This window comes from Artemia sp. Qi Xiang Cuo, chromosome 12, assembly GCF_049724085.1.
Source record: "Artemia sp. Qi Xiang Cuo chromosome 12, ASM4972408v1, whole genome shotgun sequence".
Lineage (NCBI taxonomy): Eukaryota > Metazoa > Arthropoda > Branchiopoda > Anostraca > Artemiidae > Artemia > Artemia sp. Qi Xiang Cuo.
Window position 1 is genome coordinate 42,679,933 of NC_142805.1, and position 25,280 is coordinate 42,705,212.

The 25,280-nt window shown below is 36.0% G+C and overlaps 2 protein-coding genes across 2 annotated transcripts in view; both read left to right on the top strand.

The window, feature by feature from the left end:
- LOC148946138 (uncharacterized) overlaps positions 1 to 24,052 on the top strand; it is a 50,331-nt gene extending 26,279 nt beyond the window's left edge. Inside the window, exon 2 of the mRNA XM_089097817.1 lies at positions 23,911 to 24,052. Coding sequence (XP_088953943.1) covers positions 23,911 to 24,052 — 142 coding nt within the window. The remainder of the gene's footprint in view (positions 1 to 23,910) is intronic.
- A 53-nt stretch (positions 24,053 to 24,105) lies between these two features.
- Tim10 (translocase of inner membrane 10) lies at positions 24,106 to 24,431 on the top strand. The gene has a single exon (XM_089097816.1). It carries the CDS (start codon positions 24,106 to 24,108, stop codon positions 24,388 to 24,390), a length of 285 nt encoding a protein of 94 aa, XP_088953942.1. The 3' UTR covers positions 24,391 to 24,431.
- Positions 24,432 to 25,280: the final 849 nt, after the last annotated feature.

The following is a 25,280-nucleotide window of genomic DNA, read 5'->3' on the forward strand; positions in this document are numbered from 1 at the left end:
TTGGTTATTCTTTATAGGTTTAGTCTGGTGGCTTCACCACTCTGCTGGATATTATAGCATGAGCAGCTATAGGTTGTTCTGGAATTGTGCTAGACTGTTCACCTTCTCGGAGGCAGGGCTCAGCTACAGCCATACTGGGCTTGGTGGCAGTTATCAGGAACATGTGCAGACTCATGCTTGTGGTAGTGTCAGGGCAATCTTTAACCTGACATATGCTTTGTGACCTTGATACAGCCCTGGGAGGTAGTCCATGGCAGGTCTATCATCAGGCATGGAACAAGAAGCTGCTTTGATTAAGTGTCTTTGGTTCCAGAAAAGGATCAAGCCATCTTTAGATGACAAGTAGTACAATCTAAGTTCACATTTGCTTCTTTTATTATTTCCTTGCCTTTCCATGGTGCTTCTGGCTGTTTTCTGAAGAAATCCTGGTCCCTTCTCTGAGTTTGGGATGTTCTCTAGCATGCTTGTTATGACATTCAGAAGTCTGTACCATTCTTTTCCAAGTGCTTTTCTGTGCATGGCAGCTTTGAACAGAGAGGGGGCAGCTAAACTGTCAACCAGGGTGTTACAGTATTCAAGAATTCCATAGTATGGGTCTTATTTTTCACTTGCCTTGGTCTTGATGCTCTTGCAAGTCTGGATAGTCTTTTCACTAATCCATTTGACTGGGGGTATATTGGGCTCAAAGTTTTTAGCTTGAATCCCCAGTCTCTGGCAAACCTCTTGAATTCTTGGGACACAAATTGACTACCATTATTGGACATCATGACTTGAGGTATGCCATGATGGGCAAAATGCAACTTCAGTTTCAAAATGACTTCTGCCAATGTTAAATCATGCAACAGGTCAGTTTAAAAAAAAAACAAAAAACAGCTATGGTAGTCCACCAATAGGGGGTAGCTGGCTCCGTGCCAGGTGAGTATGTCACCAATAACTTGTTGCCATAGGAGAACTGATACTGGCAAGCATTAGTGGTGAGCAGATTAGGGGCTCTTTTCGTAGACTCCTGCTATTTTTTTGGCATGTGTAGCAGCTGACAATCAGACTTTCCATGTCTGCATTTAGTCAAGGCCAGTAGATGAGCATCCTGGCTGTCTGTTTTGTTTTTACTGGTTTGTGACACCATATGATGTTTCGTAGATAAATCTTGATCTAAAACCCAGGCACCTATAATAAAGAACACTATAAGGGAAGCGAGCATAAGTGCGTTAAGGCAAATAAGCATAAGCACATAATAGCAAGCTGGTGCACAACCACAAGCATGAGAGCAAGGCATCACATAATGCTACAAAAAGTATTGCTTCAGGAAACTAAACATATTGCTTCTAAATTAATAGTTGACCTTTTAAAGTTTTATTGGACAAAATTATATCAAATGGAAGAAGTTATAGAAAAAATTTAAAAATTGTAAAACTAAATTGGAAGTACAAATGTATATAACAATGAAAAAGCATACTTTTAGAAAAACAGATTGTTTTCAGTTACGTTTCAAGAAAACTCTTGTATTTAAATAGATAGGAGGAGGGTGGTGGCCCTGCTCTTCTTTGTAGATATTTATGTTTTTTAAGCTTAACTGGATTATTTGTTGTAATTTCTGTTTAAACTAGGTTTAGTTTTTATATCCATTTTCATTCAGTCATTTCTATTTGTGTTAAGGTTGACTTAATGTTTTACACTGTATTACATCTTTATTTTTTTGTGATTAATTAAAAAATACTTTTTCAACAAAACAAGTTTTTTTTAAAGTAAAGAACTCCATTAAATCAAAATGAACAAGAATAGAATCAAATCATCTACCAAGAATACAACCATCACAAATCAGTATCAATAAATAAATTAAACCCAAAACAATTAGAAATTAAAATAAATAACAGAGTCAAACTCAAAATGAGCAGAAATTTATATGAGTAGGGTTCTAAACCCCAAGCTTTCTAAAAGTCAGAATATAATTTGTATTTTACTGGATAAAATTGAAATGTATTTATTGAAAAAAATGTGCATTGTCAGTTTAATATACATATGCTGATATTTATTGCTTAAAATCTTAATTGATTGTTGATTTCTTAAAGTTGTAAAAGGGAAAACATTTAAAAGAATTATTTTCAGTAAAGTACAAATTGTATTTTGGCTTTTAGAAATCTTGAGGTTTAGAACCCTACTCGTATTAATTTCTGCTCGTTTTGAGTTTGACTCTTTTATTTATTTTAATTTATGTTAGTTATGGGTTTCATTTATTTATTGATACTGATTTCTGGTAGTTGTGTTCTTGGTAGATGATTTGATTCTATTTGTGTTCATTTTGGTTTAATAGAGTTCTTTACTTATTTTGTTGAAAAAGTTTGTTTACTTAATTTCTGTTCATTTTATATTGACAGTCTTTTTCAGGGAGAAAGACTGAGTCTCTTCTAAAGTCACACAACTATCCCTTCCATAAAAACCTTAAATACTTTCTGGGCATAGCTTACAACCCTTGCCCTGAATCTTTGGGGTTTGTTTCAAGTCCAAAGGCCTTGTTATATGATATTTAGACTATTTTGAACAGAATGGCTATCTCAAAATTTCTATTAGATGCATATCGGGACAATACAACATGTGTGTGTGTGGGGGGGGGGGGGGGTAACTGCCCCAATTAGAGCTGGGTTGACTGGCTGAGCACTAGAGCATCTGATTACTAATCCAATGATCCCCCTCCAATTTTTATATGACCATGCTTTCTATAAAAACCTTATGTGTCCCCAGGACATAACTTACAACCCTGAGGGCTAGGGGTTTTGTTATCCTCAAAGACATGATTTCCAGACCGTTCTGATACACTGAACAAAATTGCTGTCTCTAAGTTTTGATTGGAAGTGTTTGGGGAAATGATGCGTTTGGAGGGGGCATTTGCCCTCTGATCACTTTCCACTAATAAAAGAGGCACTAGTCTTCTCAATTTCCAATCAAATCAGCCCTTTTTGAAGGTTCTGCAACAAAAATTTCTATAAAAACCTGATATGCCCCAAGGTCATAACTTACAACCATAACTTACAACCTCAGACAACCATGTCTGAGGGCTATAGGGGGAGGGTTGTCATCCTCAAAGACATAATTTCCAGAACTTTCAACTATGTTGAATAAAATGCCCATATCAAAATATTGATTGGAAATGTTTGGGGTAATGATGGGCATTGAGGGGGGGGGGGGATTCTCCCTCTGATTACTTTCAACTATTAAAAAGGGCAATAGGGGCTGTGGGGGGGGAGATGTCATCCTTAAAGACCTAATTTCAATTTTCAACTACGTTGAACAAAAAGGCTGTCTCAAAATTTTGCTTGGATGTGTTTGGGGAAATGGTAAGCGTGAGAGGGGGTTAGTTGACCTCCACTCACTTTCAACTATTAAAAAGGGCACTAGCCCTCTCAATTTCCAATTGAATGAACCCTTTTCGAAGTTTCTATGACAACACTATATATAAAAACTTTATATGCCCCCAGGGCATAACTTACAACCTTTTCCCTGGGGGCTCCAGCGGGTTTGTCATCCTCAAAGACATAATTTCCAGAACTTTAAAACTACGTTGAATAAAATGGCTATTTCAAAAGTTTGGTTGAATCTGTTTAGGGAAATTTTGGGTATGAGATGGGGGTTGGTTGCTTTCCATTCACTTTTGACTATCAAAAAGGACACTAGCCCTTTCAATTTCCAACCAAATGAGCCTTTTTTGAAGTTTCTACAACAACACTCTATGAAAACCTTATATGCCCCAAGGGATTAACTTATAACCCTTGCCCTGAGGACGCTGAGGGGGTCATCATCCTCAATGACCTAATTTCAAGAACTTTCAACTACGTTGAACAAAATGGCTATCTAAAAATTTTTATTGGATGTGTTTGGGGAAATGGTAGGCATGAGAGGGGGGTTAATTGTCCTTAAATCACTTTCAACTATTAAAAAGGGCACTAGCCTTTTTAATTTCCAACTTAATGAGCCCTTTTGAACTTTCTATAGCAATGCTATCTATAAAAACATTTATATGCCCCCAGGGCATAACCTACAACCTTTTCCTGAGGGCTGTGGGGGGTTTGTCATCCTAAAAGATATAATTTCCAGAACTATCAATTATGTTGAACAAAATGGCTATCTCAAAATTTTGATTGGAAGTGTTTGGGGAAATGGTGCATGCAATGAGGGTTAGTTGCCCTTCAATCACTTTTGACTATTAAAAAGGGCACTAGGCCTTTCAGTTTCCATTTGAATGATCTCTTTTTGAAGTTTCTATGACAATACTATCTATAAAAACCTTATATGCCCCCAGGGCAGAATTTGGAACCATTGCCCTGAGGGGCGTGGGGGGTTTGTCATCCTTACAAACATAATTTCCAGATCTTTCACCTATGTTAAACAAAATGGCTATCTCAAAATTTTGATTGGATGTCTTTGGGGAAATGGTGGGCATGAGATGGGGGTTAGTGGCCCTCCAATCACTTTCGACTATTAAAATGGGTACTTGTTCTTTTAATTTCCAATCAAATGAGCCCTTTTTGAAGTCTCTACAACAACTCTTTCTATAAAAACCTTATATGCCCCCAGGGCATAACTTACAACCCTTGCTCTGAGGGCCTATCATCCTCAAAGACCTAATTTCCAAAACTTTCAACCATATTGAACAAAATGGTGGACATGAGAGGGTTAGAAGCCCTCAAATCACTTTCAACTATTAAAAGGGGCACTAGCCATTTCAATTTCCAATCAAATGAGCCCTTTTTGAAGCTTCTACAACAAAGCTTTCTCTAAAAAACCTTATATTCCCCCAGGGCGTAACTTAAAACCCTTACCCTAAGGGCTATATGGGGCTGGGGGGGGGTTGTCATCCTCAAAGACCTAATTTCCAGAACTTGAAACTGTGTTTAACAAAATGCTTTCTCAAAATTTTGATTGGATTTGTTTAGGGAAAGGTGGGCTTGAGGGGGGGGGGGGTTAGTTGCCCTCCAATCATTTCTGACTATTAAAAAGGGCACTAGCCCTTTCAATTTCCAATTGAATAAGCCCTTTTTGAAGTTTCTACAACAACGCTTTTTATAAAAACCTTATATTCCCCCAGGGTATGACTTACAACCAGGGCAATAACTTAAAACTCTGGGGGGTTTGTCATCCTCAAAGACATAATTTCCAGAACTTTCAACTATGTTGAACAAAATGGCTATCTCAAATATTTGATTGGATGTGTTTGGGGAAATGGTGGGCGTGAGAGGGAGGTTAGTTGCCCTTCAGTAAATTTCAACTATTAAAAAGGGCACAAGCCCTTTCAATTTCCAATCAAATGTGCCCTTTTTGAAGTTTCTATAACAAAGCTTTATCTAAAAACCTTATATGCCCCCAGGGCATAACTTACAACCCTTGCCCTAAGGTCTATAGGGGGTTGTCATCCTCAAAGACCTAATTTCCAGAACTTTGAACTGCGTTTAACAAAATGGCTATCTCAAAATTTTGATTGGATGTGTTTAGGGAAAAGGTGCGCTTGAGAGGGGGGTTCGTTGCCCTTCAATCACTTTCGACTATTAAAAAAGGCATGTGTTTGGGAAAATGGTGGGCGTGGAAGGGGTGTTGCCTTCCATTCACTTTTGACTATTAAAAAGGGCACAAGCCCTTCCAATTTCCAATTGAATGAGCCCTTTTCGAAGTTTCTGTGACATCTCCTTTGATATGCAGTGCCCTGGTCTAAAACCAACCAAAAAATTAAATAAATAATACCTTGGGCCAACATTGTTCATTATTTAGTCAGCGCTATTGCGCTGCCTATGATATGCAAAGTTTGTTTTCATTACTGGTTTAACTAGAATAATCACAAACAAAGTGCTGTATTTCTAGTAGTTGTTTTTTCTCCAGATTGATCAAAAAAACTTTTTGCGCCAAATAAGCTTTACAAGAAAAAGTAAAGAACTCCAATAAACCAACAATTAACAAAAATAGAATCAAATAATTTACCAAGCAGACAACTACCACAAATCAGTATCAATAAATAAACACAGCCAAAACAAACAGAAATTAAAATAAGTCAAACTCAAAACGAGTATAAATTAGCCTGAGAAGGGTTCTAAACCCTATACTTTCTAAAAGACAGAATATAATTTATAGTTTACTGAAAAAAAATTCAAATGAATTTACTGAAAAAAATGTGCATTGTCATTTAAATATACTTACGCTAATATTAGTTACCTAAAGTCTTAATTAATTTTTTATTTCTTAGCTACAAAAACAAAAGCCTTCAAAATAATTTTTTTCATTAAAGTACAAATTATATTCTGGCTTTTAGAAATCATACGGGTTATGTTGAACAAAATGGCTACAAAATGGCTATCTCTTAACTTTGATTGAATGTGTTTGGGGAAATGGTGGGCGTGAGAGGGGTTTTTTTTGCCCTTCAATCACTTTTGACTATTAAAAAGGGCACTAGCCCTTTCAATTTCCGATCAAATGAACCCTTTTTGAAGTTTCTACAACATCGCTTTCTATAAAAACCTTATATGTCCGCAGGGCATAACTTACAACCATTGCCCTGAGGGCTGTGGGGGGGGGTGTCATCCTCAAAGACATAATTTTAGGAACTTTCAACTACGTTGAAAAAAATGGCTATCTCAAAATTTTGATTGTATGTGTTTGGGGAAGTGGTGGGCCCGAGGGGGGATAATTGCCCTCCATTCATTTCAACTATTAAAAAGGGCAATAGCCATTTCAATTTCCAATCGAAAGAGCCCTTTTTGAAGTTTCTATGACAACGCTTTCTATAAGAACCTTATATGTCCCCAGGGCATAACTTACAACCCTTGCCATGAGGGCTTTGGGGGGGGCGGGTGTTATCCTTAAAGACCTAATTTCCACAAGTTTCAACTACGTTGAACAAAATGGCTATCTACAAATTTTGATTGGATGTGTTTTGGGGAAAAGTTGGGCGTGAGAGGGGGGCTAGTTGCCCTCTAATCACTTTAAACTATCAAAAAGGGCACTAGCTTTTTGGATATCTGATCGAATGAGCCCTTTTTCAAGTTTCTACAACAAAGCTTTCAATAAAAACCTTATGTGCCCCCAGGGCATAACTTATAACCTTGCCCTAAAAACTGTGGGGATAGTGTCCTGCTCAAAGATATAATTCAAACTGTCTTGGAAAAAAAAATTTTCCAAGACAGTGGGGAAACATGGGGAAACTGAGGGTTCAGTTTCCCCATAACTTCGGGGTTTCCTAGATCATCTTAATACTTATGTTAGAAATTTGTAATTTACACTAGAAATGGCATCTGAAAATAAAATACCATTTTTGGATGTTCTTATTATTCGTCGTGCTTCTAATTTTGACTTAATTGTCTATAGAAAGCCAACACACGTCAATAGGTGTCTTAACTTTAATAAAAATCAGCCCCCACAAGTTAAAAGAGCAGTTGTTACGTCTCCTATTGACCGTGCCGTAAACATATGCTCCAATTCATACATAAAAGCAGAAATAAATTTTATCAAGGATATTCTTTTCGGCAACGGATACCCCATTACTTTTATAAATAATACAGTTAAACGTAGACTAAAAAGACCTTTTTGTAAAATCAATGATATTTCACAATGTGAGGCTCCGGAAAAACCCTCTAATATAATATATCTTCCGTACATCCCAAGTATCACCACAAAAAAAAAAATATTTGCACAAAAAACAATCTTTATTTATTTTTCCCTATTAGGCTTAAAATCATAAATTTTGTAAACCCTTTTAATGATAAATCAATAACTACTCACCAAAAAGGGGTTTCTCAACTAATATGCGGTAGTGGCACTTACTTCATTGGCAAAGCTAATCAGACTTCAGGAAAGTAGAAACACCCGCCTAAAGAAGGCATAAACAGAGCATTAATTGCAAATAATTCTAATAACTCCTTTGATTCTGCTTTAGCTAGCCATATATTTGATAATGCCAGCCACAAAATACTTTTTGAAAAATCTTCTCTCAGTAGTAGTGATTTGGGGATAAAACAGGTGATCCGGGAATCAATCAAAATTAGGCTCGAAATAAATAAACAAATTTCCCTAAATAGGGACTTAGGAGAATATTCACTGAATTCTTTATGATCAAATTTAATTGAAAATGATATAAAAAAGTATTTTATTAAACAAATTGATAATAGTAATTAACCCGTTAAAAGTGGCCTTTAAGACTAGCTTCTAAAAAAAGCAAGATTAGCTCTGAAAGGTTTCAGTTAATAATTTCATTTTATTTTGCTTGAATGAATTAATCCTCTCTCATCATTTTATTTATCATTCCTGGTTGAACTTGGTTGAAGTAAGGATGCTGGGGCTGTTTTAAAGGTTTTTAAAGAGCACTTTCAGTTTTAAACTTTGTATTTTAATGTGAGTTTATTTTTATACATATTTTTTCTTTAATGTTGTGCTGAAGACGGACGGCCCTTTGACATAGGGCCGAAATATTCACCGATTTAAATTGCACTGTCTTGGAAAAAATTTCCCTATTGTTTTTAAGTTGTGTTTGTTTGATATGGAAAGGCAGTGTGGTCTTCGTCAATATTTGTGAAAGATATAATTTCCAGAACTTTCAACTGCGTTGATAAGATAAGATAAGATAAGTTTTATTCTTCATTAAATACACATACAATATTACATGTTATTAATCCCTCAAAGGCTCATTGGTCTGTACAAAGAGGGACGACATATGAATTACATACTCAGAGATAAAAAACAAAAGAAAATTTAAAATGATCACTTACTCACATATGAAGGAGAAGAAAAGAAAATATAGATAAACTGGAAACTATAGAAAAAATTAGAATAAATAAACCAAATTTATTAATTATATTAAATAGACTCACAAAAAAAAAAAAAAAAAAAAAAAAAAAAAAAAAAAAAAAAAATTATTCAGTTTTATTCTTAACTAAATGGTCCTTAAGAATCCTCTTGAAAGTGCCAAACGAGTGGCATTTCTGTACTGAATAAGGCCGGGAGTTCCAAACCTTATGACAAGCGATGAGGGGATTGAAATCTGACCGCACAGTGGGAGTAGGAGGAATGCAGATATTATGTGACGAACGAAGGTTATATGGAGCTGAATCAGAAATAAACTGAGGAGTTTTTTGAAGAGATTTTGGAAGATTGCCATGAACAAAATGGCTATCTCAAAATTATGATTGGATGTGTTTGGAGAAATGGTGGGGTTGGAAGAGGTGTTTGTTGCCTTCCAATCACTTTCGACTATTAAAAAGGGCACTAGCCATTTCAATTTCCAATCGAATGAGCCCTTTTTGAAGTTTTTACGACAACGTTTTGTATAAAAAACCTTATATGCCCCCAGGACATAACTTACACCCCTTGCCCTGAGGGCTGCGGGGGGGGGGGTGTCCTCCTCAAAGACCGAATTTCCAGAACTTTCAACAACGTTGAACAAAATGGCTGTCTCAAAAATTTTGATTGGATATGTTTGGAGAAAAGTCGGGCGTGAGAGGGGGGTTAGTTGCCCTCCAATCACTTTCGACTATTAAAAAGGGCACTAGCCCTTTGAATTTCCCTTCGAATAAGCCTTTTTTGAAGTTTCTACGACAAAGCTTTCTATATAAACCTTTTATGATCCCAGGGCGTAACTTACAACCCTTGCCCTGAGGGCTGTGGGGGGAGTGTCCTCCTTAAAACATAATTTCTGTCTGGAAATGAACTATGTTGGACAAAATTGTTATCTCTAAATTTGGATTGGATGTGTTCGGGGAAATGTGGGAGTTGAAGGGGTGTTAGGTGCCTTCCTATTCCTTCCGATTATTAATAAAGGCATTAGACATTCCAGTCTCCAATCGAATGCGTCCGTTTCAAATTTTTTACGGCGACTCCTTTGATACGAAGTGCCCTGGCCAAAACCAAAAAAAAAAAAAAATAATACATTGTGCCAACATCGTTCTTTACTTAGGCAGCGGTAATAAGCTGCCTATGATTAACTTTTTTTTGTGCTGAAATGGCCTCTGGGTCCTGGTTTTCAGAATGATTTAAAGAATAGAAATATCTTTGTATCCAACAGTTGTGATTGATATTGGGTAGTCTTACAAGTTATTCGTGTTCGAAGTGTATAAGTTAAAATAAGAGGAGGGGTTAGGATACTCCCTCCCTCTCAAAGATGAAAAATTCTGCAGAATAGTTAATAAAACCATTTTTATCAAAATTTTGATTAGACCAGTTTTGGGAAAAAAGGACCCAGCAGGGAGGCTAGCTGCCCTCCAGCCTTTTTGATTGCTTAAAAAGGCACTAGAAATTTTGATTTCTGATCAAATGAGCCCTCTCCCAATATTCTATGATCATTGGTTTGATACAATGGTTGGTTTGGTTTGAAAACAAAAACAAGTAAATACAAATCCATGATCAAGATTTCTTGACATTTTGTGGTTGTTTTCCCTTTTTTTTCTAAAATTGGGTAAATTTTCACTTACTTGTAACTTTTAATGAGTAATATTAAACTTACCGAACTTTATATAATATGAAGCACCAAACACATTTGATTCTTCTGATGCATCTATTGTTATCAAAACTCTTGTTTTTAGAGTTTTGGTTGCTATTGAGCAGTGTTGATCAGTGCTTACAGTTTGTTACTGCAAACTGTTAGATTATAGGAATGTTTTTGCCTTTTTCCTTTGCAAGCAAACTTCTGCTTGGTTATGATGGGGAAGGAGCAGCTCTTGGGAGGTAAAACTGCTGATGGAACTACTGTTTAGCGCCCGTATTCGAGCTAGGAAGATTAAGGCTGGTTAAACCAAGCAGAAGTTAAACTTGAAGAAAGATAGGTCTCCTTATCTCCCATATGAAAATCTCAAAATTCCCTCTGCTGGGAAATACTGAATTTCTGGGGTTTATATACCTAAGGTCTCCAGTTGTTGTACAGGGACAGAACTTAAAAACAAAAATACTATTGTATCATTATTTTGGCTGACAAATTTGGATGCTTTGAATTGTACATATTAGGAGTTTCAGAAACTCATATCCCAGGGGTAGGAAATATGAAATTAGGTGATGTAGAATTTGTTTACTCAGGCAGGAAGGATGGGGTACATGAACAGGAAGTAAGGCTCCTGGTGAATAAGGTAGCTGCTAAGTCCTGTTTATGTTGGGAAGGTATTAATAATAGAATGATAGTTGGTTGTGACTTAAAAATGCAGAGTGTCAGTCATAGTAGTATATGCCCCTGGAGAACTAACTGGCAGAGATAGTAGTAACTGAGATGAATTTTACTTACAGTTACAGGAGCAAATAGACAGGGTCCCAGGTAGAAATATGAGGTTTTTGCTGGGAGATTTTAACGCCCAGGTCGGTAGAAATAGAGATAGATGGTATCCTCGCCTAGGTAAATTTGGTGTAGGAAAAGAAAACAGTAATGGATACAGAATTTGCAATTTTGTAGGTATAACCATCTAGTTATAACCAATACGGTGTTTGGTCATAAAATGGCTCATAAGTTAACATGGTATTCACGTAATGGTAAGACAGCAAACCTTATTGATTATGTTATAGTAAACCGAAGACTGGCAGGATCAAAACAAGATACTAGGGTATATAGGAGTGCCGTTATTGATGTTAAAAGTAAAGATCACCATCTGGTAGTGTCAAGGGTTAATTTAAAGCTGAAATATCGGGAGTGTAACTATCTCCTTGGAAGTTATGATGTTGGTAGACTCCAGGATGAGAATTTGAGAGAAAGGGTCCAAAACAGGGTCCCAGGTGTTGAAAAAATATAAATGTTTTTACTTTTATAACTTTAATAAATCAAATAATATTAACATTTTGATTACTAAATATCAGAATATGTATATTAAACTGACAATTCACATTTATTTGTATTTTTTTCAGTAAAGTGAAAATTATATTCTGGCCTTGGGAAGCCATAGGGGTTTTAAGCCCTACTCACGTTAATTTCTGCTCGTTTTGAGTTTGGCTCGATTATTTATTGTAATTTCTGTTTGTTTTGGGTTTCATTTATTTATCGATGCTGTTTTGTGGTAGTTTCACCCTTGGTAGAGTATTTGATTCTGTTTTTTGATCATTTTTGGTTTAATGGAGTTTACTTTTGTTTGAAAAACTTATTTTGTGGAAAAAGTTCTTTTTAATTAATTTGTGTTCGTTTTATATTGACATAGCCTTTTTCAGGGAAAAAGAAAATAATTCTTTAAACCTTTTTGTTTTTTTTAAGACTTTATAGTTTGGCCTGTTATTTTTATGCTGGAGAAAAATTTTCAGCAATTTTTAACAACATACACCCTTTTAAAAATCTGGACACAAGTAGTAGTGTTTAATTTTGTTTCATACCTCCTCTAGTTGACCTGAAATAGAAAACTTGATACCATTCCCCAAAAAAAAATCTGTTTACTTTCTTTTATAGCTTGGATACACTTAAGCTATTTTGATTTGGTTAAATTTTAAGAGCAGAAGTACCCCCGAAAGTTTGAACATAACCCTTACTTCGTATTTTAATGTAAGTTTGTTTTTATATATATTTTTTCTTTAAATGTTGTGCTGAAGACGGCCCTTGGACATAGGGCCGAAATATTCACCGATTTAAATTGCACTGTCTTGGAAAAAATTTCCCTATTGTGTCCAGCGACTTACCCTCAGTCGCTCTTGGGTTACTGCTGAGATGCATTATTGGGAATTAGCATTAACAGTGCTTTATGATTTAATCTTAAGGCAACATTTAGTTTTTAAACATAATGGGCAAATGGGAGGGGGAATAATTGCCCTCCAATCACTTTCGATCATTAAAAAGGGCATTAGCCCTTTATATTTTCAATCGAATGAGCCCTTTTCGAAATTCCTAAGACAACTCCTTTGATACGAAATGCCCTGGTCTAAAAAAAAAAAATAATAATAATACGTTGTATCCATATCAATCTTTACTATAAAAATTTCAAACCTTCAAATCACTTCCGACTATTAAAAAGGGCACTAGACCTTTCAATTTCCAATCGAATGATTCCTTTTTGAGTTTCTACGACAACGCTTTCTATAAAAATCATATATGCCCCCAGGGCATAACTGACAACTCTTACCCTGAGGTCTGTGAGGGGGTTGTCATCTCAAAGACTCAATTTTCAGAACTTTCAACTACTTTGAACAAAATGGCTATCTCCAAATTTTTATTGGATGTGTTTGGGGAAATGGTGCGCGTGAGAGGGGTTTTAGTTGCCTTCCAATAACTTTCGACTTTTAAAAAGGGCACAAGCCAATCAAATTTCCATTCGAATGAGCCCTTTTAGAAGTTTCTACGACAACTCCTTCGGTACGAAGTGCCCTGGAATAAGACCAAGAAACCAAAAAAAAAAAAAAAAAAAATAATACATTGTGCCAACATCGTTCTTTACTAAGGCAGCGCGATAGCGGAACAGGGCTACACTTCGTGTTAAGGAAAGAATAAAAGAAAGATGGGCAGAGCATTTTGAGAATTTGGGAAACTGGGATAGAGCTATAAGAAAAGATATAGAGGAAAATGGAAAAGTTTGTGACATCTTGGATGTGAGGTAAGAATTATTTTGTGAGGAAGAATTAGTGAGAGTTTTTATAGGATTAAAAAAAAATCTGACACAAGGTGCTAATAGTGTGGCAAGTGAGTTTCTTAAATATGATGGTTAGGCTATGAGGTTAGAAGTATGTTACTGAAGATTTTGAATATGATTTTTAAAAAGGGGAAGTACCTAGCGAATTTAGGAAAACCCAAATTAAACCCCTGTATAAGAAAGGTGAAAGTGAGTGTGGTAATTCTAGAGGCATTAGCCTGATTTCTGTAGGTAGCAAATTACTTAGTATGATGATACTTTATAGACTTAGAAATGCTGCAGACTAACTTTTGGGAAAAGAACAGTGTGGTTTCCGGACGGGTATAGAGATGATATGTCAAACAAATGTTCACTATTAAATTAATGATTGAGAAGTGCCTGACTCATCAAAGAACTTTAGTCCTTAGTTTTATATATTATGAGCACGTGTTCCATTTAGATGATAGAAGGGTTTTAGCGAAGATTTTATCCTTGTATGGTATTCATTAAAAAAAACTTTTTCCACAAAATAAGTTTTTCAAAGAAAAGTAAAGAACTCAATGAAACAAAAAATGAGCAAAAATAAAATAAAATAATCTACCAAGCGTGAAACTACCACAAATCAGCATCGATAAATAAGTGAAACCCGAAACGAACAAAAATTAAATAAATAACCGAGTCAAACTTAAAACGAGCAGAAATTAACATAAGTCGGGATCAAAACCCCCTATGCCTTCCCAAGGCCAGAACATAATTTGCACTTTACTGAAAAAAATATAAATGTTTTTACTTTTATATCTTTAATAAAACAAATAATATTAACATTTTGATTACTAAATATCAGTATATGTATATTAAACTGACAATGCACATTCATTTGTATTTTTTATGCAATTAAACTTGCATTAAGGCAAAAGTGTTAACTCTTCCTAGCAAAGAGGTTGTGTCTCGTGAAAAAATACTTTCAGGAAATTCGTAGCAAGCTTCCCTAGTCCTTTCTGAGGCTTCGCAATTTTTACAGTGTCTTTTCATACATGGCTTTTAATATCTTGGCAAATGAGTCCCACTATCTGGGTCCTCATGTCAGGCCTCATTCCTCTCATAGCTCATGATCCCACTGACTGGAGTACTGCCCCTAGACTATCCTACTCTCTGAAAAGTCATTACAAGGTAATTTAGGATTTTCTAATTTGCCATCTGAGAACTATATCCTAGAAATCTAGGAAGGATGCATAATTTTTTATCTCGTGAAATAAAGGGAAAATTTTACACTCTACAAATCAGATTAACTCTTATGCTCCATTTCTCAAACCTCATGCCGGATTTTTTCTTCCAAATCTTCATGTCTGTCTGTTACTGGGCTAAAGACCATTGATATGGGGATGGGGACTAGAAAAAGCAACAGCGATGCTCCACAACACAGCGACGTTTCTGTTACGTTTGGGTAAGGGCTCAATATTAGTGAATAAATTGGGACTTTGGTAGTGGCTAAGTAGGGAAGGCGGGACTTTGAAGCGGTAGGGAAACTGGACTAGGTACATAATTATTTCATATGGGCTCGACAAAATGAAGACAACTGCTGTGTTTCAGGGAGGTTTAGCATGTAGTTTCAAGGGAGAAGGCTTTTGCACCCTTGCGACGTACCTTGTCTTGGAAATTGCGTGTGCATTAAAGAGCAACCTGATCAGTTTTGTGCTTGTGTGCTGTTACTTCAAATAAAATGTATTTCTTTGCCTATTCTTCAAATGAACTAACAATGCTGCTTTTTTCTCAATCGATAGTCTCGGAATCATTTTCAATTGAGATTTTTTTTTTTTTTTTTTTTTTTTTTTTTTTTTTTTTATTATTATTATTACCAAGGTTGAATAGCTCAATAGACTTTTATGGGCTGCATGAAGTAGCCTACTCACAATTTTTCATGCATAATCAGTTATTTCAAGAAATGTGTAAAAATAATGCATTTGCATAACTAACTATCAGAGGCAACGCTGTAGCGTTGCCTATGGCAAAGGCCATACGGCTCCAATGTTTTATTATTTTTTTTTTCCCCAGAGGCACTTCATATGGAAGGGGTCGTCGTATAAGCTTCAAAAGGGGCTCATTCGATTGGAAATCGAGAGTTTTATTGCCCTTTTTAGTAGTCGAAAATGATTGGAGGTCAACTAGCTCCCCCCCCCTCGCCCATCAGTCCCCCAAACACATCCAATCAAAATTTTGAGATAGCCATTTTGTTCAGCGTAGTTGATTTCCAGATAGAAAATATATTTTTGAGGAGGATACTCCCCCACAACCCTCAGGGCAAGGATTTTAAGTTATGCCCTTGGGGTATATAAGGTTTTTATAGAAGGCGTTGTCGTAGAAACTTCAAAACAGGCTCATTCGATTGGAAATTAAAGAGCTAGTGCCCTTTTTAATAGTCAAAAGTGATTGGAGTGTAACTATCCCCCCCCCCACCCCCACGCCCATCATTTCTCCAAACACATCCAATAACAATTTTGAGATAGCCGTTTTGTTCAGCGTAGTTGATTTCCACATAGAAATATATTTTTGAGGAGGACATTCCCCCATAGCCCTCAGGGCAAGGGTTTTAAGTTATGCCCTGGGGGCAAATAAGGTTTGTTTAGAAGGCGTTGTCGTAGAAACTTCAAAGCAGTCTCATTCGATCGGAAATTAAAGGCCTAGTGCCCTTTTTAAAAGTCTAAAATGATTGGAGTCCAACTAGCCCCCCCCCCACGCCCCTCATTGCCCCAAACACAGCCAATCAAAATTTTGAGATAAGAATTTTGTTCATCGTACTTGATTTACAGATAGAAAAGGTTTTTTTGAGTATGACACTTCCCCACAACCCTCAGGGCAAGGGTTTTAAGGTACGCCCTGGGGGCATATAAGGTTTTTATAGAAGGTGTTGTCGTAGAAACTTCAAAACAGGCTCATTCGATTTGAAATTAAAGGGTTAGTGCCCTTTTTAATAGTCAAAAGTGATTGGAGGGTAACTAGCCCCCCCCACGCCCATCATTCCCCCAAACACATCCAATCGAAATTTTGAGATAGCCTTTTAGTTCAGCGTAATTGATTTCCATATAGAAAATATGCTTTTGAGGAGGATATTCCCCCAGAACCTTCAGGGCAAGGGTTTTAAGATATGCCCTGGGGGCATATAAGATTTTTATAGAAGGCGTTATCGTAGAAACTTCAAAATAGGCTCATTCGATTGAAAATTAAAGGGCTAGTGCCCTTTTTAATAGTCGAAAGTGATTGGAGGGCAACTAGCCCCTCCCCCCCCCACGCCCATCATTTCCCAAAACACATCCAATCAAACTTTTGAGATAGCCATTTTGTTCAGTGTAGTTGATTTCCAGATAGAAAATATGTTTTTAAGGAGGTCACTCCCCCACAACCCTCAGGGCAAGAGTTTTCAGTTATGCCCTGGGGGCATATAAGGTTTTTATAGAAGGCGTTGTCGTAGAAACTTCAAAACAGGCACATTCAATTGGAAATTCAAAGGGCTAGTGTCCTTTTTAATAGTCGAAAGTGATTAGAGGGCAACTAGCCCTCCCCCACGCCCATCATTCCCCCAAACACATCCAATCAAAATTTTGAGATAGCCATTTTGTTCAGCGTAGTTGATTTCCAGATAGAAAATATGTTTTTGAGGAGGACAATCCCCCACAACCCTCAGGGCAAGGGTTTTAAGTTATGTTATGGGGGCATATAAGGTTTTTAATGAAGGCGGCGTCGTATAAACTTCAAAAAAGGCTCGTTCGATTAGAAATTCCGAGGGCTAGTGCCCTTTTTAATAGTCGAAAGTGATTTGAGGGCAACTAACCCCCCTCTCACGTCCACCTTTTGCCCAAACACATCTAATCAAAATTTTAAGACAGCCATTTTATTAAACGTAGTTTTAAGATCTGGAAATTAGGTCTTTGAGGATTGCAACTCCCCCAAAGCCCTCAGAGCAAGGGTTGTAATTTAAGGATTCTCCGAAACCTTTAAGTTATTTCTTATGGAAGGGATGCTTATATAAACTTTAGAGATTGCTCATTTGATTGAAAATTTAAAGTTCTTGTTCACTTTTTAAGAGCCAAAAGAGATTGAAGGGCAAATAGCCCCTCTCCCTCCTCCACGCCCTAAATGCATCAGATAAAAATTTTGAGATAGACATTTTGTTAAAATAGTTCAAAGTTCTGATAACAAAAAACTCCGGCGTCGACGCAGGCCACCAGGGCCCATGGAGTAGGCGTTGTAAGTTATGCCCTGGGGCATAACTTATAAAGGGGGGTTAATAACTTATGGGAAGGGGTTTTGTATGGGAAGAACACATAGGACATCTATTATAATTATCCAATTATAAGGTTAAAATACATACTCTGTGATAGATGCAAAATTGCTTTGGCACACAAATTCTTATTAGGGTAAATTCCAAACAGCCGTGATCACTTTGTTTCAGAAAGTGAAACGGTCTAAACCCCATTATTGGAGCTATTTTTTCAATCCATCATTATTGTTAATCGCTGTCCAAAAGTTATGCAACCGGTCTATTGTTCATATATAAGAATTTTATCAAAGAGGTAAACGTATAGACTCTGATAAAAGCCTCATTCGATTTAAATTGAAAGTTCTAGATTCGTTTTTTAAAGTCAAGAATAATCTGACAGTAAGCACCCCCCCCCCCCATGACATAAAGACTTGAAACTTTTTGTAATAAAAAAGGAACAAAAATTAATTTAAAAATAATTTCCGAAAAATAAGTTTTTCAAAGAAAATTAAAGGCCATTTTAAAATTAAGCTCGGTATGTAAAAATACCTGTTAAAATTCAAACTCAAAACGACTAGAAATTACTATTAAAGAGTAAATGAACCCCAAAACTAACAGAAATTAAATAAACAATCATAGCAAAAAACATACAACAAGTGATAATATAAATGAATAAATAGATCTTAAAGCGAGTAATGCGTAGATTGAATATGAAAATCAAGCTTAAAACAAAAACAAATATTTGCTATTAAAGTATAAATAAAACTTAAAACGAACAGAAATTAGATAAACAGTCAATGCGAACAAACATACAATATATATTAATGTAAATGAATAAATAAATCTTAAAACGAGTGAAACTTAAATTGAATATGCAATTCAAGTTTGAATCGAATAAAAATAACTACAAACAAGGGTTTGGGTATCGTCTCACTGCAGAAGCCTAAAACCTACTGCGTTAATGGCGCTTTACTGAAAACGAATTATATTACAAATGTTTTCTTTTGTACTTAATATTGAAAATAAATATTAAAATTACAGTAAAATTTTGAACTGATCAGCTTTTAGCAATTAATATCATTATGCATCAAATATTCAGTTGAATTTATTAGTTCTTTTCAAGATTGGTCAAGACAAATATTACAAGCAAAATTTGGATACTGCCCCCTTCTTTAACTGTAAAAATCTAAAGCCTTCTGCGTCATTGGTGCTTCACTCAAAACGAATTACTCGTATATTACAAATTTATTATTTTCCAGTTCTTACAGCTTTGAAAATGAAAATAAAAATTACAGTGAAAAAAATCTTGAACTGATGGATCTTTCAACAATTAATATCATTATATATCTAATATTCAATTTGATTTTGTTTATGCTTTCAAAGACCGTTTAAGACTCATATAGTTTTGCCATTTTTTTTTTAACTCTGCCAGTTTCTGTAACTAATCGTGTTAGTTGGCTTTGTAAGTATTCCATGGCTTCTAAGCATTCTATTTGAGCGGAAAACTCCACCTTAAACTTTGTGGAACATACATTTTCTTGCATGAAACACCAAAATATAATAAAATGTCAAGTTTCGGAATGTTCCACCACTCGCAAGCAAGTGCCATTGGTATTTTTGAATCCGCATGGTCAATTTAGGGGGTGGAGGGTAGGCTAATTCTCGTAGCAGCCCCATTCCGTCGCGGTATGGTTCACATTTTCAGCACCTGGCGTCCGGACTATCATATAATCTACCAAGCATACAACTACCCCAAATCAGTATCAATAAATAAATGAAACCCAAAACGAACAAAAATTAAAATAAACATTAGAGTCAAACTCAAAACGAGCATAAATTAATGTGAGTAGGGTTCAAAACCCGTATGCTTTCTAAAAGCCAGAATATAATTTGTACTTTACTGAAAAAAAATTCAAATGAGTTTACTGAAAAAAATTGTGCATTGACAATTTAATATACCTATGCTGATATTTATTCCCTAAAATCTTAATTAATTTTTGATTCCTTAAAGTTACAAAAGTGAAAATATTTCAAAGAATTGTTTTCAGTAAAGCGCCAATGACTCAGTAGGTTTTAGGCTTCTGCAGTGAGACGATACCCAAACTCTTGTTTGTAGTTATTTTTATTCGATTCAAACTTGATTTGAATATTTAATTTAAGTTTCACTCGTTTCAAGAATTATTTATTCATTTGCATTCATATATATTGCATGTTTGTTTGCACTGATTGTTTATTTAATTTTTGTTTGATTTAAGTTTCGTTTATTCTTTAATAGCAAAATACTTGTTTTCATTTTAAGCTTGATTTTCATATTCAATCTAAGCGTGACTCGTTTTAAGATCTATTTATTCATTTATTTTATTACTTGTTATATCTTTTTGCTATGATTGTTTATTTAATTTCTGTTCGTTTTTGGGTTTCATTTATTCTTTAACAGTAATTTCTGGTCGTTTTGAGTTTGAATTTTAACAGGTATTTGTATCTCCTGAGCTTAAGTTTAAAATGGACTTTACTTTTCTTTGAAAAACTTATTTTTCGGAAAGTTTTTTTTTAATTAATTTAATTTAAAGGACATATTTTGTTTTAAACAAGTAGGGTGAATTGGGGAAAGTCTGACACTATAACATTTTTTTTTTATGTTAAATTGACTAAAATTACTGTGTATATAACCCATCACCAGGTCTCGAAGTTGGTGTAGTTTGCTGTGTTGCACTTACCCCAGCTTTGGGGGAAGCGAGACGCACCCTACTAGCTTTTTTCAACAATATGCCAAAACTAAGTTAACTTCACCATCTTAAAGGGGATAGAGGAGTCACTACAAGTCCAAAAGAAAACAATTTTTCTGTTAATTTGACGGGCATCAACAGGCCAGACCACACTTTTTTCTGCCAGTGTGGGTAACTCCAACAATGTCAGACTTACCCAACTTGATAACATTACAAATATCTTAGCCAAGGTGCACAAATCACTGAATTTAAATGATTGCTTGTATTTTAGTAAAGAAAAACATATCACACAAATCATGGTTTGACTTCAGATACAAAAAATGACTCATAGCTGTTGTAGCTTACGTGTATGGGCATAACACAAAGATCTACTGACTCTTGCTAGTGACAGCCTTGTATGACAAAATGACCTGAGGGATTTGGGGTATTTCAAATGGCCTGGTTCCCACTGACTTGACTGGTCCTGCAAAAATGTATTTGTCATCCACAGTATCAATATCATCCTTCTTTGGCCAATTGAATGAGTAGGTGGCAAGGCTCAAGCAGTGAAGAAACTTGAGCTTGACTTTCCCCTCGTCAGGAAAGTCTAGAACCCTTCCTATATACCAACCATGTTCGTCATTCCTGGCATCGTATCTAACTACATAGTACTCATTCAGCTTGGGAACAATCTTTTGTTTACTGGGTGTGTCCTTGAAATCACTGTCACTTTCTTGAATAGTATCTTGAATACTCTGATCATCCTCATCACAGCCTAATTCAAGGCTGATGTTTGATTTGCCATCACTCGAGTCTCTATTTGCTTTCCTCTTAGAAAGAATTTTTTTTTCGATTTCACACCCTTCCCATCTGAACTTTCTTCTTCCCTTTGTCTTTTGCTTTTAAATTTTCTCCCCTCTCAAGCGCCTCTTGATGTTATTTGATGTTATCACTTCTGCCTCTCTTGCAATTTACTTCTGTTTTTCTATTCCTGAAACTGATGGTTGGTCGGGCTGCTTGATTGAGTCAAGAAGAATCTCTTCAAAAGTTTTTTATTGGTTACCTGGACTAACGGCAACAGAAACGGTAATTTTTTTCTAGTTCGGTGTTGACAGTGGTTGTGACTTTAGGTGTGCCTGCCTTTTCCTCTTGTTTCTTTTTCATTTGTGCATAACATCTCAACTTGGCAGGTTCAAACTTGTTATGGTCAATTACGGATGGGCTTACTCTCATTGGAACACTCAGATCGAAGATTCCAGTTGCTTTGAACGACTTTTCGATCAGACTAGGAGTGAGATAGGTGTCCCATACCTTCGATAAGAGACATACAAAATTCTTCTTTGACAGAATGTTGCCAGGGTGATCCCTCTGCCATTGCACGAGATCATAAGACACTTTCATTTCCTTGAAAACTACTTTATCGAGAGGTTGAAGCATGTCGGATGAATGTGGAGGTAGCTTGAGAATTGAGTTTGACAAGAGCGAGAGAAAGATTAGAGCCATGTCCATCTAAGATGAGGAGTGCCTTTCCCTTTACACGAGGAAGAAATTGGAATTCAAACCAGTTCATAAAGAGATCAGACGTCTTGCACCCTTTCTTGGTAGATGAGTAAGATGCACCAGGGTAAGCTCCATCTACAGGTATCCAGGAGGTTCAGGTATTCTTTGCAGAAAAAACTAGTAGAAGTGGGAGTTTTCCTCCGTTTACACTGATACAAGCCAAGATAGTTGTACTTTCACGTCCATTACCACCTGTTCTACGAGTGGCTGGTGAGCCTTTGGTTCCAACTTTCGTGTTGCCAGGATCTCTGCACCGGCACTTAACCGGCACTTGGGTTTGTCAAGAATATCCATTGTCCTGGCAGGTTCATGCAAAAACCCCTAAAAACCATACATTTATGAAGGGGTTAGATTGCTGCAAAAGTATTTTGTTTTCTAGTCTTTGGTTTCTTTAGTGAAATTTTGTTTCAGCACTTGAACCCCACCCACCAGTCATAACCAGGCTGGTTGTCATTAAATCTTGTTTGAACTTTGTTCTTGATGAGATAGTCTTGGACGTGATCAAGAAATTCCTGCTTGCTGAGACCTATGCCCCACTTTTCAAGTATTTGGAGACCCTGAGCCATATCCTTTACTATTTCAGCAGGAATTTCTTTGCTTCTCCCTCCACCCTAAACTGGCTTTTTGAATTGTGTCTTCTTCATGAGACGGTCATGCAAGGTAGTGCGCGGTATCTGAAAAACTCTGGAAGTCTGTAGCATAGGCAGTCTCTTTGAAGATATCTCTGCTAGTGCGTTTTGTAGCTGAGTTGCATCATATGTTCCTCCAACCCCGCAATGTGTTTTCGGAACATAATTACTAGACATCTAGAAAAGACCAAGGAATTATGAATGAATGGATGAATTTATTTGAAAACCTGTCACAAGTAAAGTTTAAGACGGAAAAACAATGAAAACGGAGAAAGATAAACGAGAGCTTGCATAGAACTACAATACGTGAATGATCAACACAACACTACATTCCACTAAGTAAGTAGATTCATCTAAGGATGGTTACTGGCTTCAACCCTTATTATCTAAAGCTTATAATCTGTTCTACTATTTAAAATATCAATCTTTGATTAAAGGGGGTAAGTCTGACATCCCTGCCAAACTTCCCCCATAGGGGTAAGTCCGACTTGTCGGACTTTCCCCAGATGGGCTTTTTCGGGAGTAAGACCGACACCACTCTTATCTCTTCAACTAATAACATTAGCTTGTTTAAAAAGAAAAAACAGGAAGACACCCCTGGTCTTCTAGTTTATAAGAAATGAAAACAAATTCTCTATCTCACTTACTTTATAATCTGCACAAGTTAAAGTAGTTAGTTACCTGTGTTCCTAAAAAATCGCCCTCCAAAAAACTTTGAAAACCGCTTGACTGGAAGACGTGCTAACTCTGCTGGAAGTTGATGGCACTGTTGCCTACTACTACTAATATAGAAGAAAATATGAAAGCCTCCCACAGATACAACGGACCATAGACGAATTGGAGGTCGGTGTTGGACTTCCCCTGATTCACCCTAAACCAGTAATAAAGCAATGAAACCAGTATGAGACTCAGTAAAAAAAAAAAAAAAAAAAAAAAAAAAAAAAAAAAAAAAAAAAACTTGACCCTAATTACAACTCGTTATTATAGACAAGTGGCCTCAGGATCTGGTGCCTGTAGTTTACTTGGTTGGCCTACTATCTGGGATACTTCAAGCACTTACTTTGATATTGCAAAATAAGTTTAAACTTACTTGTATTCTCTGTTCTTATGGAGGCCAGAACAATGCATATACCAAGAGGCCCTCCCCTTGGCATATAGAAGTTCAAGAATTATTCTGACTGTCGTTATGTGTTTCTTTTATTGTCTTAATTTTGTTTTCCTTTTATTTATAGTGCCTTGGCAATAATTGGTGGTGTCGGATCGTTTGCTTTAGCAAAATATGACATTGATAAAAGGAGAAAGGAGGCTATGAAAGTTAGAGAAAGGATAAAGAAGTCAAACCAAGGAGAGTATACACCAGAGAGAAAGTTCTGAGAAGCTTACAACCTTTATTAGTTTGACTTACTAAGACTGTTCTTGGTGACAAAATGGCTCTTCCACAATTAAATGCTGCACAAATGCAACTAGTTCAGGAACTTGAAATTGAAATGATGAGTGACATGTATAATAGGATGACATCTGCTTGTCAGAAAAAGTGCATTCCTCCTAAATATAAAGATGCTGAGCTTGCAAAAGGTGAAGCAGTCTGTATAGATCGATGTGTAGCTAAATATTTAGATGTTCATGAGCGAGTGGGGAAAAAGTTAACTACATTATCCATGCAAGATACAGAGGCCATGAAAAACTTGCAAGGAGAAATGCCAAAGTCTTAGCTACTGTAATCAATTGTAGTAAAATAAATGGCTAAATTTCAGTTATTATGCTGTTGGAGTTTAAGTTTGAGCAAACCCTAGGCTGCATATCCGCTTAACTCTTGGTAAGATAAGATAAGAGTTGTTTCTAAAAAATGTCCATCACAAGCCTAGATGGGCCGAGTTTGCATTTTTGAGTTAATAAATAGAATAAAAAAAACAAATATAATATGGCTATTCTTGAAAAAAAAAAAAAATCAAAATGCCAAAGAGGTAAGTAAAATTGTAAAAACCAATTAAAACTTTCAGGGTTAAATGGGAATAAACAAAATTAAAACACAAGGACTTCTTTATTCTCGTGACAAAAAAAAATACAAAACATTATTTAGTTAAGAAAAAAGAGAATATAAAAGGAAGCTCAAAATTGGCAAAATAAACATTAAACAACTGTAAGACAAAAAGAGAGTTGGGGTGGGTAGGGATTCACTTATTGAACATTAACTGTGCAAAATGCAAGAATTTTTCTCCTTTCCTTGAGTGTGCCCCAATTGGCTCTCCAAACAAGGAGATATAAGGGACTTTACACTAATTGAAGATAATTCTTAGTCACCTTTTTTGGACTGCATCTATGCTGTCCAAGAATTTGTTGGAGATGCCAGGATGCTAAACAAGATATGTGTACTTGATGAATGAGTGTACAAATGCTAGGAAAATGCCCAAACAGTGCAATTTGTGACATCTATCTTTTTCAAGAAGGGAAAATGGGCTGTTTGTGTATTCTAAAATGTGATTAACATGGTGATTTTAATTTGCTTGAGGGACCATTATAAGTTGCTTGAGATGGCAACACCCAGTAATTTCACTCTGCTAACTGACATTTCAGGGGGAGGGGGTTGAGAAGGTAAAAGAAG

Bases quoted from the DNA above. Each gene is read 5' to 3' on its own strand.
- Tim10 (XM_089097816.1), top strand. From the start codon at position 24,106: ATGGCTCTTCCACAATTAAATGCTGCACAAATGCAACTAGTTCAGGAA.